The sequence below is a fragment of the Salmo trutta genome, chromosome 30, assembly GCF_901001165.1.
Source record: "Salmo trutta chromosome 30, fSalTru1.1, whole genome shotgun sequence".
Classification (NCBI taxonomy): Eukaryota; Metazoa; Chordata; class Actinopteri; order Salmoniformes; family Salmonidae; genus Salmo; species Salmo trutta.
In genome coordinates this window covers 22,796,550-22,812,671 of record NC_042986.1, presented here as the reverse complement: position 1 = coordinate 22,812,671, position 16,122 = coordinate 22,796,550, and the positions used below count along the sequence as shown (strand labels likewise).

Below are 16,122 nucleotides of genomic sequence, written 5' to 3'. Positions count from 1 at the left end.
GAGGAGAACGATGACGATTACATTAGACGTTTGAAAGATACTTTCACACTCAAAGGGTATTTTTATTGATAAACTTTCCTCTCATCAGGTGTGTGTGGGTATATGTGCAAATCAACTTTTATTTGTCACATGCTTTGTAAACAACAGGTGAAGTTAAAGTGAAATGCTTACGTATTGGCCCCAACAGTGTGTGAAGCATGCATCACCAGGGGTCAGTGTTTTGTGCTAATGAGGTCATAAAGAGGATGCCACTGGAGATAACTGAGAGCCCTAAGTCCACTCGAAGGTTGTCACCACTGTGTGTGGTAGACAGTGAAACTGTGGTGCCAATTAAAACAATTGAATAACATCACAGTAATTACACAAATTGTGTATTGAAACAGTTCATCCAGAAACAGAGAAATAACAGGTAAAACCAATGGACAATTGCAGCTACTCAGTTCCCTAGGCGATGCTGCTGCCTCCCCTGGTCTGCTGTTTGGGAGCAATAGACTTCCTGCGCGCCCCTTTGGCCGAGCTGAAGCGTACATGAGCGCCACGCTTGTTGTTCCTCTTCTGCTTGCCCAGCATGTCAGCCCCGTCCTGGGTCTTCTGCTGCTGCTCCTTCAGTAGCTCAGGCACCGGAGGCTGGATGATGGGCAGCAGGGATGTGCAGGGCATCGACTTGTACACCCGTAGCTTCAATGGACAATGAAGAATGTTAGAGTAGGAGCTGAATACACACAGAATTTGTATGTTTGTCTCCTGTGAGGCTTTACATCTATGACAAGCATTGAGTCTTGCTGTATATAATGTGACATTATGAGGTAAATCCTCCAGGGTTGGGGTCAATTCCTGTTTAATTAGAAATTAAAATTGTTGAAGTCACTAATGAAGTGGAGAATTCACATTGAATTAAATTCAAATTAACAATCTTCAAGTTATGGAATTTACATTAGACTCCCTGAATTGGGAAAAACATTTAATCTTTGGAATTGAATATTTGTACATTTCCCAGTAATTGAAATTAATGACCTTAGTATAAAAAACAATTCACTGCAGGTGTTAAATAATTTCAACATCTTTTTATATATTTCCAGCTAGGCAGTCTGAACAGTGACATGATCAGCCTGAAAGCCTGAGGGAATTTAATTCAAATTGGGATTTGTGGAATTGTCGGGGATATTGAATTGGGAATTTAATTATTGCCGGAATTGACCCAACATTGGAATTGAGAGGAAATTAATTCTCTGAATTCAAAGACTGACCTGGAATTTTAAGTTAAAAAATGGAATTTACAGGGAGAGCCCAGCTAGCACATTTGGTTCCTTGAAAGTTGTGGGAACGCACGTTTTTGGATTCCCATTGGTTCAGGGAGCGAAGACATAGGTTTCCTAACCGGTGAAACTGAACGTTTTTTTTAAACGTTCTGAGAATGGAAATAAAACATGTTTTGCCTGTTCTGGGAACATTCATTTGTAGGTTGCAGGGAAGTCAGAACATTTTACTATGGTTCCCAGAACGTTTTCCTGGGAAGTTTTAACGTTCTGAGAACGGAAATTATAAGTTATTTGAAGGTTTTTGAATAACTTAACTTTCACTGAATGTTTCAATAAGACACTGCTAACGTTGTTTGGGTTAACTGTTTTGAACTCCAAGCACAGATAAGACACAGAAATTAATTTGCTTATGTATTAATCATGCAAACACATTTATTTTTTATTGTGGCACGTGTCAGTGAGATTCAAACCTATGATCTCTTCTATATACCTGGAATTAGTCCACTGTGCCACCAGGATGGTGTTCTTAAAAGTCATACAAAGCTGTTCATTTTAATCTACTCAAAACAGACCCCATTTCAAAGGAAATAAGCACTCTAAGATCAGGCGCGGCAAATTAGTGGGCGCAGCAAACACACCTGAACACACTTAAGATGGAGGATAGAGTGTTTTGTTGATGCTGAGAATGGAATGCATGTTTTTAAATCACATTCTTAGAATGTTCTTTTTATGGAAAGTTCTTAATGTTCTGACAACATGACTTTAAATAGAACCACGAGGAAACCTGCAGAAAACGTTATGCTGAAGTACTGAAATTCCCACAGAAAAACTTTGTTTCTTAAATGTTCTCAGAACAATGAGAACATTACTTTAAAATAGAACCACGAGGAAACGTTATGCTGAAGCAAGCGGTACTGGAGCACCAAGTCTGGGACCAAAAGGCTCCTGAATAGCTTCTACCCCCAAGCCATAAGGCTGCTCAACAGTTAATCAAATGGCTTCCCGGACTATTTGCATTGACCCGCTTTTTATTTGCACTAACTCTCTTGCACCGGCTCTATGCACACTCACTGGACTCTACCCACACATACTACATTGACACTCCAACACACACCCACCCACGCACACATATTGACGCCACATGCACGCACACACTTTTTCACATATGCTGCTGCTACTCTGTTTATTATCAAACCTGATTGCCTGCCCCTACCTACATATCACAAGAGGTTGGTGGCATCTTAATTGGTGAGGACAGGCTCGTGGTAATGGCTGTAGTGGAACGGTATCAAATACATGGTTTCTATGTGTTGATAACATTGCATTTACTGTATTACCTCTACCTCTTATCCCCGCATATTGACTCGATACCGGTACTCCTTGAATATAGTCTCGTTGTTATTTTATTGTGTTACTATTTTTTAACTCTACATTGTTGGGAAAGGGCTCGTAAGTAAGCATTTCACAGTAAAGTCTACACCTGTTGTATTCGACGTAACAAATACAATTATTTGTTTTGAAGTACCAAAATTCCCACCTAAGAAACATATGGTTCTCAGAACATTATGTGCTAGCTGGGTATCCTGCACTATTCCCAGAATGCTGTGGGAAGGTTGTATGTAAAATAACCATAGGATAACCACACGCTCACCAAGCTCTAAGAAACATATGGTTCTTAGAACGTTATGCGACAGCTGGGAGGTAATTGAATAAGAATTGAATTTGTGGAATTTACCCCAACCCTAATAGTCTCATGCGGAGGAACAAGGAAATGGTCATGGTAAAAATGGGAAGCTCCCACCTGCTCTCGGCTGCTAAAGGACACCTGGAGGTCCGGGGGACAGGAGGGAAGGTGGTGCCTCACTTTCTGCTTGTAGGCAAGCCCCAGGATGGCACTCGTCTACAGGGTAAATACAACATATAGATTAGTAAGTAATGCTCTCTCACACCTAAACCCAACCACACCTTACAGTGCTATATAACGTTCAAATCAAATTTGATTGATTTGAAAGTAAGATTGTGGAACTAACAATTCAATGTGATATCGCTGGCCTTATATATGGAGCACCTACGTATCCCCACTATCCAGTACCCCGTTGTCATCCTCCTGCCACTCACCTGTTTGCCCTTCTCTTGCCAGTGCTGCCAGGTCTCCTCGATCTGGTCGTTGCTGTACTGGGCGATGCGTGGGTCGGCTGGCACCAGCTCCTGCAGGTCAGAGGCAGTGCTGGCCATGGCTGTATGCCGGAGCTTCTGCTGGGTCAGTGTCTCCAGGATACGCTTGGCACAGCTGTTTAGTTTTTTGGGCTCAGTTCAGTATATCTTTATCGTCACAGGTGGGCAATGTGTGCAGCATTTGAAATGTAAAACCTTAGAGCCACAACACACAATACAAGAAATAGGAAAAGCATGTAGGCTTACTGTATAGTAGGACATGTTTACATCAAAAACCAATGGCTCAGCAATGCACTCACAATAGAGGAGTCACAGTGAGACCAAAAACTCCCAGGTTGCACTTTGCCCTTTGGGGTTTGAGACTCACTTCCAGTGGGGTTGTGTTCCCTGGTTGAGCACTTTGAGGGTCTGGCAGGAGCCAACCCTCCTCAGGTCCACTGGCAGTTCCCAGGGGAAGGCATGGGGGTCTCCCACACGCCACTGGGCCTGGCCAAACGTGCCTGAAGGAAACACTTCTAGTTAGCGTGACATTACCGCTACCCTAGCCTCCAACCAGCCATGTGCATCTATCCTCTATTATGACTGATAGCTCAAACATTGTATTGTGATTATATTTCACTGTACAGATGTGATTCAATAAACAAATATTTTTAAAAAGACTGATAGCAAGACCCCCACTGATAGAGACCCCCCCCCCCCCAGTGTCCTAAAAGCATTTCACTGTTACGGAGCATGTGTCGAATAAAACTTGATTTGAAATGATACAATTTCCATCTAGGTGCTTTTGAAACAAGAGCACAGGGCAGCAGGTACACTAGCGGTTAAGAGCGTTGGGCCACTAACCGAAAGATTGCAGAGTCAAATCCCAGAGCCGACTAAGTGAAAAACTTTTGATGTCCCCTTGAGCAAGGCACTTAACCCTAATTACTCCTGAAGTCGCTCTGGATAAGAGCGTCTGGTAAAATGTAAAAAAGAGAATGCAACAGGCCCATATGAGAGCACCATACCTATGTAGCTGCCAGCGATGGTCCACAGTCGCACATTACAGTCCAGGCTGGCGGTGACAATGAGGCGGAAACGTTCCACGTACTCCAGACTAACGATGCCCTTCAGGTGACCCCGCCAGGAGCTGAGGAGGGGCGGAGGGGTAAGGGAGACGCTCCAGCCATCCACCACCTGGACAAGTGGAAACCGTGAAGAATTCATTAATAAATGAGACAGGGTTATAAACTCTACAATCCTCTTTGATTGGAATTAAATGGATAATGTGGTGAAAATAATATCCATGTACACTGAGTGTATAAAATATTATGAACATATGCTCTTTCCATGACAGTGTAGATGAAGGAGAGGAGACCGGTTAAAGAAGGATTTTTAAACCTTGAGACAATTGAAATATTGGATTGTGTATGTGTGCCATTCAGAGGGTGAATGGGCAAGACAAAATATTCAAGTGCCTTTATTGTAGTAGGTGCCATGCGCAGTGGTTTGTGTCAAGAACTGCAACGTTGCTGGGTTTTTCATGCTCAACAGTTTCCCATGTGTATCAAGAATGGTCCACCACCCAAAGGACATCCAGCCAACTTGACACAACTGTGGGAAGCATTGGAGTAAACATGGGCCAGCATCCCTGTGGAACGCTTTTGACACCTTGTAGAGTCCATGCCCTGACAAATTAAGGTTGTGCTAAGGGCGAAAGAGGTTGCAACTCAATATTAGGAAGGTGTTCTTAATGTTTTGTACACTCAGTGTGTATTAATTAGTCAGTGAGAAAGCAACAATGGATTTGTTGCTATGTATTTTCAATACTTATTTCCCAGAAAGCCACTGAAATCAACATGTAATATTTGCCTGAACAGGGTTGTGTGCGGTAGGCACGAAGCAGAGAAAACGTTTTAAAATGGAGGATGTGCTACAGAAACTTGCATAACACTGGTATCAGTCTTCTGTTGCAAAACATTTCACTACAGTGTGCCATACAGAACAATACTGATTTTGTAACCATCTATCTCCTCCTACTCTCACCCACCAAATTAGAATGCTAGAAAGGTTTATAACGTGTTACTCTAGTATGTTCTCTCTCTATGCTGCACCTCGGTTCTCTTCTCCACCTTCATCCTGCGAGGCCCAGTCACCTTACAGTACCTGGGGATGAGGCTGGGCAGATGAATGGCCTTTTCCAGAGGGGCCATCCCCTCCCGCTCCCCTTGCATACAGAAGCAGTACCTCTCTATGTCCCACAGCTGGGGAGGGGGATACAAAGTGTTAACTGTAAGTTGCTTCGGATAAGCGTTTGCTAGCAGCTAAACAACCATATTGTCATATATCGTAACATTCTGATATGGGAACGTCTGCACTACTAATCCTCTATGATTCTTCCGACCAACCATGATGTAGCCGGTGCTGTCCCCAGTTAGCAGCATCTGGTCTTGCAGATCAGTGGACATGGTGCTGATGGCCGTGCCCTCGGAGTGGACCGCCCGGAACTTGCCCAGCAGCCCTCCCAGGTGGTGGATGGACCAGGCGTACACGTAGCCGTCAGCTGCACTGGTCAGCAGGATGGCTGTGTCAGGGCTCCGCTCCCTGGTTCCCAGGAAAAGAGCCTGAAGGAGGGGATTTGTGTGTGTTCAACAACTTTGTTGGTACTTGTTACATCATTGTGACCTGATCTGCTGTCGTGGGAATATTGCTCAGTGTCTGAGGGTGTACAATGCTGCATCCACAGACTCTCACTGACTGGTCCATTAGCCCATACCTTCTCCACAGCCAGTCTGGGTTTCTCTAACTCTTTTGCACTGATCGGCTGAGGTTTGCCGCTCTTGCGCCGCTGCTTTGGCGACTTCTTCTGATGAGTTTTCTCATTTTCTTTCTCAGCGCCTGACTCCTCCTCCTGGAGGGGTCAAACAAGGTCAAATATCAACTAAGAGAGAAGCCAATGGGAGGTTTAGAAGCAGGTTTGGGGTCAATTCAGTTTTTAATTCAGGCAAATAATACATCCTCATTGAAAACACACAGCGATTTATTTTTTCAATTCACTTTATGAATGGACCTTAACCCTGGTCAGCAGTTATGGGTCAGAATGTCTCACCTGGATCATCTCAGGGGTGCTGCTGCAAGAGCTGTCCTTGTCCTCTTGAGGAGAGGGGGGATGAGGTTGGGGTGCACCGGGCCCCACTGAGACCCCCTGGCTGGACGGGGAGACTGTGGGCTCCCCTCTGTCCTCTGATGAATCTGTCCATTCGCTCTCATCAAACGAGCCCTTAGACTCTGACGCCTCAAATCTGTCAAAAGCTGACCTGTCAATGACCTGGAAGGCAGGATTGGGCAACAAAAACATGATAATTTAGCCTTCTAGCATAGAGGTTTTCAAACTTTACTTGCCCAGGGACCCCCTGCCCAGGCAAACTAGCAACCCAGGGACCCCCATCATATGTTAGCAAAAAATAAATAAACTTGCGTCTTGTAGCCTGCAGCTATGGAACCCTGACCTGTTCACCGGATGTGCTACCTTGTCCCTGACCTGCTGTTTTCGACTCTCTCTACCGCACCTGCTGTCTCTCACACTAAATGCTCGGCTATAAGAAGCCAACTGACATTTACTACTGTGCTGACCTGTTGCACCCTCTACAACCACTGTGATGATGATGATTATGATTATTATAATACCCAGCTGGTCATCTATGAATGTTTGAACATCTTGGCCATGTACTGTTATAAATCTCTGGCGCAGCCAGAAGATGACTGGCCACCCCTCAGAGCCTGGTTCCTCTCTAGGTTTCTTCCTAGGTTCCTGCCTTTCTAGGGAGTTTTTCCTAGCCACCATGCTTCTACATCTGCATTGCTTGCTGTTTGGGGTTTTAGGCTGGGTTTCTGTACAGCACTTTGTGACTTCGGCTGATGTAAAAAGGGCTTCATAAATACATTTGATTGATTGATTGATTGATTATCAGGTGAATGATAATGGCAAGTAGAAGTACTCAACATTTTAAAATGAATAGACTTGGTACAACACAGTTTCATTATTTTGACCTCCACACACTTAATTGGAAGAGGAAGTGTAAACTTTAACATAACCTATTAGCTAGAAAGGTATCTTGGCAGCTGAGAAAATATTTAGCAGTTTTGAAGCTAACATCTAGCAATTCTACACAGTTTGGCATAGAGCTGAGAGACAATTTTGCAGTTTTAAAGTCAATTTCCTACAATTCTATGCATTGTTAGTTCTCAAAAATGGTATTATAAAAAAAAAAATATAGTTCAATATCTTTTCTGGATGCTTTCTATCTGTATTTGGTTGTTTAAGTTAACACTGAAAATTACCATTTAAACTGGCCGCCTAAGAATTAGTGACCAATTTCCTCCATATTAAACGGATAATTCGAGATTGTGGCATGTTAACTGTTTGTCGATTTTAATTTATTGCGCTAACGCTAGTTAGCATTGGCTCGTGAAACTACATATAACTTCCTTCAAACTGGACGCAGACATAAAAATGGCATTCTGTTGTAGCTAGAAATATTCATAAAATAATACTTTGTCCAAATAATAAAAATAATATTTAAAAAAAATTACGCTGACCCACTGCAGTACCTCTGCGTACCCTAGGGGCCATGGACCCCAGTTTGAAACCCCTTGTTCTAGGGGATTGGTCAAAAAGTAAGTATGATCACTATCCCCTCACCCGATTGGGCAGCAGTGGTCGCGAACTCTCGCAGGCGTTGAAGCGGCAGAAGGCCCGCCCCGAGTCGATGTTCCATACGATGATGTCACCACTGTAGGAGGCGGTCACAAGCATCTTGTTGCCGTGGGCATGCATGGAGTAGATATCCTCGGCATGGTACTGGTTCCAGATACTGTACTCCATCTCCATATCCTCCTTCACATCCCTGGCAACCACAGCAACAACCACACTCCATCAGAGGAGACTTAAAAAGGTACACTCAGCAATACAACATCATCCAGCATGAAGTTGTTCCGAAGTGTATGATGTCGTCACATTGCTCAGTATACATTTAACCCTGCAGACTTTACTGACACATGGTATCGATGGGAGGTGTACTCACAAGTACCACATGACCCTTTTGCTCCAGCCAGACACATATATCCTTTGGTTGATGTAAATGACCCCCGTCACCTGGAAAAAGAGCAGGGTCAGATTTTCTTATCCCCCTATTGGATACGGCTGAAGGAAGGTAGGCTAGCTACTGATCCCTGATCTGTAGTTAGGCGTAACTTCTACCTCGTTATCATTCAGTATGGGGAGTGTAGCTAGTAGCGCTCCGTTGTTGAAGTTCCACAGGCGCAGGCTACCATCCTTGGACCCCGTGATGAGGCGGCGCTTGGGCCCGTCAAAAGTCATGGCCGTCACCTCCACCGCCTTTTCCGGGGATGTCTGGAATTGCATGATCTTCTCCCCAGTCAGGATTTCCCACACGCTCACCACGCCGTTATGACAGCCACTCACTACCTGGAACAGAGAGAAGGCAGGAACATTGGGGTTCAAATGGGACAGAACGTTGTTCTTTCATTCATCTCTTAATGAATGAGTTATTTGTTCATTCATCCAGCATCCTGGTGTTTTAGAGTATACCCAACAACTCACCTGTTTGAAGTTGGTGTTATAGAGAGCTGTACACAGGGGCTGCTCATGGGATGTCTGTAGCTTGTGAACAGTATCCACATCATCCACCACTCCATGTAGAACCCCTATCTGCACAAAGATTGCCGTTATAATAGGCAAAAAAAAGCATCGCTGTTGATGCTAGAGTAGCTGTAACATATTTGTGTGAGACAATAAATCGCATTTGCATGGCTTCCGCGATGCCCATTAGCGGACCACTAATCCACCGCTAATCTTCCTAGGGCCTTGATTACCCTTTTATGTGTCCTACAGTGTGTGAATGAACAAGGTGGGGAGCCTACCAGGAAGGTGGCCAGCACCAGGGTGTTGGTGTCTCTGTTGTAGTGGACACTGGAGATAGGGAAGCGACTCATGGTCACATTCCTGGAGTGGATGTTCTGGAGACAGGCACAGTCCTGCAGGTCCCACACACGCACATTCTGAGACCAAGAGAGACACAGACAGAGAATAGGAAAGAAAACAGTGTGATCATATGCGTGAAATCAAGCAGTGCTTCTCTTACATTCATGGCAATTCTTGCTCATCACATTTCTCATAACATGACTTCAAGTAATCCTGATCACCGAGTAACCAGAGACCGTAGATCAGGTTTGTCCCCAGACAGACCTTGTCCTTGGAGATGCTGATGATCTTGTTGTCGCTGCTGTTGACCACAATGTGTGTGATGGCTGTGGAGTGGCCCTTCATCTGAGAGGTGGCACAGTTGTTCACGTACGGGTTCCATATCCTCACAATGCGGTCAAAGCCTCCAGTCACTATGACAGGGATTCACATTGAAAACACAACCCTTGACAGTAAAAAATAAAAATGTAAGAAACAAAAATGTAGGTGGTGAAAAAAGACTGCTGATATTTTTGCACAAACATAACCCAAATTACTAATTGCCTTATTATTAGACTTTAGTGAAGGAGGATTCATCCTAATCAATCTCTTACCCAGAATGTTAAACTCGGAAGAGTAGTCAAAGCAGAGGATTCCCTTCCTCAGCTGAAAGAATGAGTTGCTATGATGGAGAAAGAACACAGTCACTTTTGGAAACAAATTGTATTCCTAAACATTTAGTACTTTTGTGAAAATGAGCAAAATGCTACTGTAACAATCAGGACTCTTATTCAGTGTCTTAAAAGTAGGACTTTTAAAGGGCAGCTGATCCTAGATCAGCACTCAAAAAGCTTTGTGAATATGGGCCCTGTTCCTCTGTACGGTCGACAGAGATACAGATATGTGTGAGTGGAATAAGGTAGAAGAGAGAGTTCCTGGACCACTATGAAGGAGCATGCACTGTGTGCAGGGCAGGGGGAACATACTGGATTTTAGCCTTCTGAGAGTGGGGCACAGTGGTGAGAACCATGGAAGTTTGGTCAGATGCACAGCAGGTGGCGACAGCGTTTAACTCCGGTAGAAAGCGGATCTGATGGCACCAGTTATTGTGCAGGGCCTGGGGGGGTGGCACAGAGGCATGAAAATAAGAGATACAGTAACGGTGTGAAAAAGGTGGGATACTGATAAAATAAGAGACCAATGTAATAAATAGGCAATAGAGTAGTGTAATAAAGGCTGCTGAGAGGGAAATGAAGGCACATGTGGTCTAATGGAAGTATGTGGTCTACTGAAGTCGATCAGTCCATCTTCCGGCCCCAGGCTCCCTCCTGACAAGCAGGCTATCATCTTCGACCTGATTAGTATGTATTAGTCAGTGATAGGGTCACAGATGGGTAATGGGACAGTCCCTTTGTGACAGACTGATCCATCACAGAGGTAGAGACACTCTCTCCATAACCCCATCCCCTTCTCCATCTCTCACAATGCTGTCATCCCTTTCTTTTTCCTTCCTCTCCAACAGATGTAAAACTGTGTTGACTATTATAAAAATAGAGACCTTATCATTAACGTTATTTTCATCAAATCCTTTACATCTCTGCAAAACTCTGGAACAGGAGAGAGGGTTACCATCCACCCAAATCTTCATTCCAGTCCTAAAGATCTACTGTTGGGTAGACATTCATTCAAAAGCCTACAGTAACAGACCCTAATTCAGCATAATTGTAAGTGAAGACCTTAATTAGTTAAATATTTGAATCAAGTGTTACTGCTGGGCTATAACAAAACCATGCACAGATTCCTGCTCTTAGACTGACCAGAATAATTGCCTTTGTAAAGCAACGTACCACTTTGAAACACAGGAAATACTTGGAGGTGTTCTTCAACAGAGCTGGAACAGGGATGCGGCAATTCCCCCCTGAGACAGAGAGAGAGAGGGTAACCATCCACCCAACTAGCTGAGAACCATCATAAGGTGAAGAGAAAGGGTTTAATTATGTACAGTGAAGGGAGTGTTGGAACAGGACAGGGAGGGTTAGTACCAGACTTAAAGGCCCCGCTGTTGAACAGTCCATACTGGAGCACATCACTGGAGATGAAGACAGACACATAACCCTCAATGTCCCCTATCGAAAACACTGCTTTGGTTCCATCTGACCTGGACAGACATAGACAGACACAGACAGTGGGAAATTAGCCTTACACAACAAAAATGCATCGTTAACAGATCATCCCTTCGACTGACCTGATGTTTTATCTACATGTGTGATGCCCTGTAGCCAATGTCATACCAGTAATTGAAAGTCCTAGACAACGCCCTATCAGCAGTGGTGTAAAGTACTTATGTAAAAATACTTACAAGTACTACTTAAGTCGTTTTTTGGGGTATCTGTACTTTTTACTCCATACATTTTCCTTGACACCCAACAGTACTCGTTACATTTCGAATGCTTAGCAGGACAGGAAAATGGTCCAAATCATACACATCAAGAGAACATCCATGGTCATCCCTACCGTCTTTTATCTGGCAGACTCCCTAAACACAAATGCTTCATTTTAAATTATGTCTGAGTGTGTGCCCCTGGCTATCAGTAAATTTAAAAACAAGAACATCGTGCCATCTGATTTGCTTAATATAAGGAATCTGAAATTATTTACACTTTTACTTTTGATACTTAAGTATATTTTAGCAATTATTCACTTGATACTTAAGTATATTTAAAACCAAATACTTTTAGGACTTTTACTCAAGTAGTATTTTACTGGGTGACTTTCACTTGAGTAATTTTTTATGAAGGTATCTTTACTTTTACTCAAGTATGACAATTAGGTACATTTTCCACCACTGTCTAACAGTAATCTAAAAACATAGTCATTGCCCTATCAGTAATATAAGTTACTAGACTAGCTAGTGCCCGGAAAGCCAATGCACTTGCCAATGCCCTACCAGTAATCCATGACAACCACGTAGCCCTCCAGTCCAGTCAGAGAGAATACAATGTCACACTTGCTGGCGCTGATGTCATAAAACTCTAACACACAGACAGGCATATTACACAGAGAAACACGTTAAATAATGTCTAAAGCTATACAAAGTGAAAGCAAGGGATGTTAAATTGCTACTACCGAATCTGGTCTGATTTGGTTCAGGGTTAATTACAATTCTTACAGACACACACACACCCTCACATGCACTTGCTGCAGGCTCCACACATGCATACACACCAACGTCTCGTCCGGTGGAGGCGATGGCCAGGAGGTTAAGGTTGCTCAAGCAGATCATGTCGGTTACCCAGATCTGTTGGATGGAGGTGGAGGGGGGGGCTCGTTTCAGCTGGTCCAACTGAGAGGACAGACAGAGGAGGAAGGTTAAAAGTCAGTAGACCACTAGAACCACACATACACTACCGTTCAAAAGTTTGGGATCACTTAGATATGTCCTTGTTTTCCATGAAAACATACATGAAATGAGTTGCAAAATGAATAGGAAATATAGTCAAGACGTTGACAAGGTTATAACGGATTTTTTATTGAAATAATAATTGTCCTTCAAACTTCGCTTTTGTCAAAAAATCCTCAATTTGCAGCAATTACAGCCTTGCAGACCTTTGGCATTCTAGTTGTCAATTTGTTGAGGTAATCTTAAGAGATTTCACCCCATGCTTCTTGAAGCACCTCCCACAAGTTGGATTGGCTTGATGGGCACTTCTTACGTACCATACGGTCAAGCTGCTCCCACAACAGCTCAATAGGGTTGAGATCCTGTGACTGTGCTGGGCACTCCATTATTGACAGAATACCAGCTAACTGCTTCTTCCCTAAACAATTCGTGCATAGTTTGGAGCTATGCTTTGGGTCATTGTCCTTATGGAGGAAATTGGCTCCAATTAAGCACCGTCTACAGGGTATGGCGATGCAAAATGGAGTGATAGCCTTCCTTCTTCAAGATCCCTATTACCCTGTACAAATCTCCCACTTTACCACCACCAAAGCACCCTTAGACCATCACATTGCCTCCACCATGCCTGACAGATGGCGTCAAGCACTCCTCCAGCATCTTTTCATTTTTTTCTGTGTCTCACGAATGTTCTTCTTTATGATCCAAACACCTCAAACTTAGATTTGTCCTCTGTCCAGTGTCTCTGTTATTTTGCCCATCTTAATTTATTTTAGGGATTCACATTGAAAACACAACCCTTCTTTTAAATTTCTAATTCATTCATCTACACATAGTAAAGATTTGACAGTAAAAAAAAGTGAGAAACAAAAATGCAGGTGGTGATAAAAAGACTGCTGATATTTTTGAACAAACATAACCCAAATTACTAATTGCCTTATTATTAGACTTTAGTGGAGGATTCATCCTAATCAATCTCTTACCCAGAATGTTAAACTCAGGAGAGCAGTCAAAGCAGAGGATTCCCTTCCTCAGCTGAAAGAATGAGTTGCTATGATGGAGAAAGAACACAGTCACTTTTGGAAACAAATTGTATTCCTAAACATTTAGTACTTTTGTGAAAATGAGCCAGTCTGAGATGTGCCTTTTTCTTTGCAACTCTGCCTAGAAGGCCAGCATCCAGGAGTCTCCTCTTCATGGTTGACGTTGAGACTGGTGTTTTGCGGGAACTATTTAATGAAGCTGCCAGTTAAGGACTTGTGAGGCATCTGTTTCTCAAACTAGACACTAATGTACTTGTCCTCTTGCCCAGTTGTGCACCGGGGCCTCCCACTCTTTCTATTCTGGTTAGAGCCAGTTTGCGCTGTTCTGTGAAGGGAGTACACAGCATTGTACGAGATATTCAGTTTCTTGGCAGTTTCTCGCATGGAATAGTCTTCATTTCTCAGAACAAGAATAGACTGAAGAGTTTCAGAAGAAAGTTCTTTGTTTCTGGCCATTTTCAGCCTGTAATCAAACTAAAAAATGCAGATGTTCCAGACACTCAACTAGTCTAAAGGCCAGTTCTATTGCTTCTTTAAATCAGCACAACCATTTTCAGCTGTGCTAACATAATTGCAAAAGGGTTTTCTAATGTTTAATTAGCCTTTTAAAATGATAAACTTAGCTAACACAACATGCCATTGGAACACAGGAGTGATGGTTGCTGATAATGGGCAGTTTCCAGCTACAATAGTCATTTACAACATTAACAATGTCTATGTCTGTATTTCTGATCAATTTAATGTTATTTTATATGGAGAAAAAAAAAGTAATATATAACAAAAAAAGTGATTTTCTTTAAAAAATAAGGACATTTCTAAGTGACCCCAAAATTTTGAACGGTAGTGTACACACATATATATATATATATACACATACATACATACATACATACATACTTAGTTGAAGTCGGAAGTTTACATACACCTTAGCCAAATACATTTAAACTCCGTTTTTTCACAAATCCTGACATGTAATCCTAGTTAAAATTCTCTGTCTTAGGTCAGTTAGGATCACCACTTTATTTTAAGAATGTGAAATGTCAGAATAATAGTAGAGAGAATGATTTCAGCTTTTATTTCTTTCATCACATTCCCAGTGGGTCAGAAGTCTGCATACACACAATTAGTATTTGGTAGCATTGCCTTTAAATTGTTTAACTTCGGCCAAACATTTTGGGTAGCCTTCCCCAAGCTTCCCACAATAAGTTGGATGAATTTTGGCCCATTCCTCCTGACAGAGCTGGTGTAACGGAGTCAGGTTTGTAGGCCTCCTTGCTCGCACACACTTTTTCAGTTCTGCCCACAAATTTTCTATAGGATTGAGGTCAGGGCTTTGTGATGGCCACTCCAATACCTTGACTTTGTTGTCCTGAAGCCATTTTGCTACAACTATGGAAGTATGCTTGGGGTCATTGTCCATTTGGAATAGCCATTTGCGACCAAGCTTTAACTTCCTGACTGATGTCTTGAGATGTTTCAATATATCCACATAATTTTCCTCCCTCATGATGCCATCTATTTTGTGAAGTGCACCAGTCCCTCCTGAAGCAAAGCACCCACACAACATGATGCTGCCACCCCCATGCTTCACGGTTGGGATGGTATTCTTCGGCTTGCAAGCCTCCCTCTTTTTCCTCCAAACATAACGATGGTCATTATGGCCAAACAGATCTATTTTTGTTTCATCAGACCAGAGGACATTTCTTCAAAAAGTACGATCTTTGTCCCCATGTGTAGTTGCAAACCGTAGTCTGGCTTTTTTATGGCGTTTTGGAGAAGTGGCTTCTTCCTTGCTTAGCGGCCTTTCAGGTTATGTCGATATAGGACTCATTTTACTGTGGATATAGATACTTTTGTACCGGTTTCCTCCAGCATCTCCACAATGTCCTTTGCTGTTGTTCTGGGATTGATTTGCACACCAAAGTATGTTCATCTCTAGGAGACAGAACACGTCTCCTTCTTGAGCGGTATGACGGCTGCGTGGTCCCATGGTGTTTATACTCGCGTACTATTTTGTACAGATGAACGTGGTACCTTCAGGTGTTAGGAAAATGCTCCCAAGGATGAACCAGACTTGTGGTCTAGAATAAAAATTTTTCTACAATCTTGGCTGATTTCTTTAGATTTTCCCATGATGTCAGGCAACGAGGCACTGAGTTTGAAGGTAGGCCTTGAAATACATCCACAGGTACACCTCCAATTCAGAAGCTTCTAAAGCCATGACATAATTTTCTGGGATTTTCCAAGCTGTTTAAAGGCACAGTCAACTTAGTGTATGTAAACCTC

The 16,122-nt window shown here is 42.9% G+C and overlaps 1 protein-coding gene across 1 annotated transcript; it reads right to left on the bottom strand.

The window, feature by feature from the left end:
- Positions 1 to 91: 91 nt before the first annotated feature.
- LOC115168881 (WD repeat-containing protein on Y chromosome-like) lies at positions 92 to 10,560 on the bottom strand. The gene is made up of 17 exons (XM_029724406.1): positions 10,383 to 10,560; positions 10,011 to 10,078; positions 9,682 to 9,830; positions 9,357 to 9,494; positions 9,037 to 9,144; positions 8,674 to 8,901; positions 8,498 to 8,568; positions 8,116 to 8,320; positions 6,523 to 6,741; positions 6,190 to 6,324; positions 5,822 to 6,037; positions 5,528 to 5,677; positions 4,442 to 4,610; positions 3,802 to 3,934; positions 3,378 to 3,549; positions 3,061 to 3,159; positions 92 to 678 (listed from the first exon to the last, which is right to left on the bottom strand). Exons 1-17 carry the CDS (start codon positions 10,424 to 10,426, stop codon positions 445 to 447), a joined length of 2,538 nt encoding a protein of 845 aa, XP_029580266.1. The 5' UTR covers positions 10,427 to 10,560; the 3' UTR covers positions 92 to 444.
- Between the last annotated feature and the right edge of the window lie 5,562 nt (positions 10,561 to 16,122).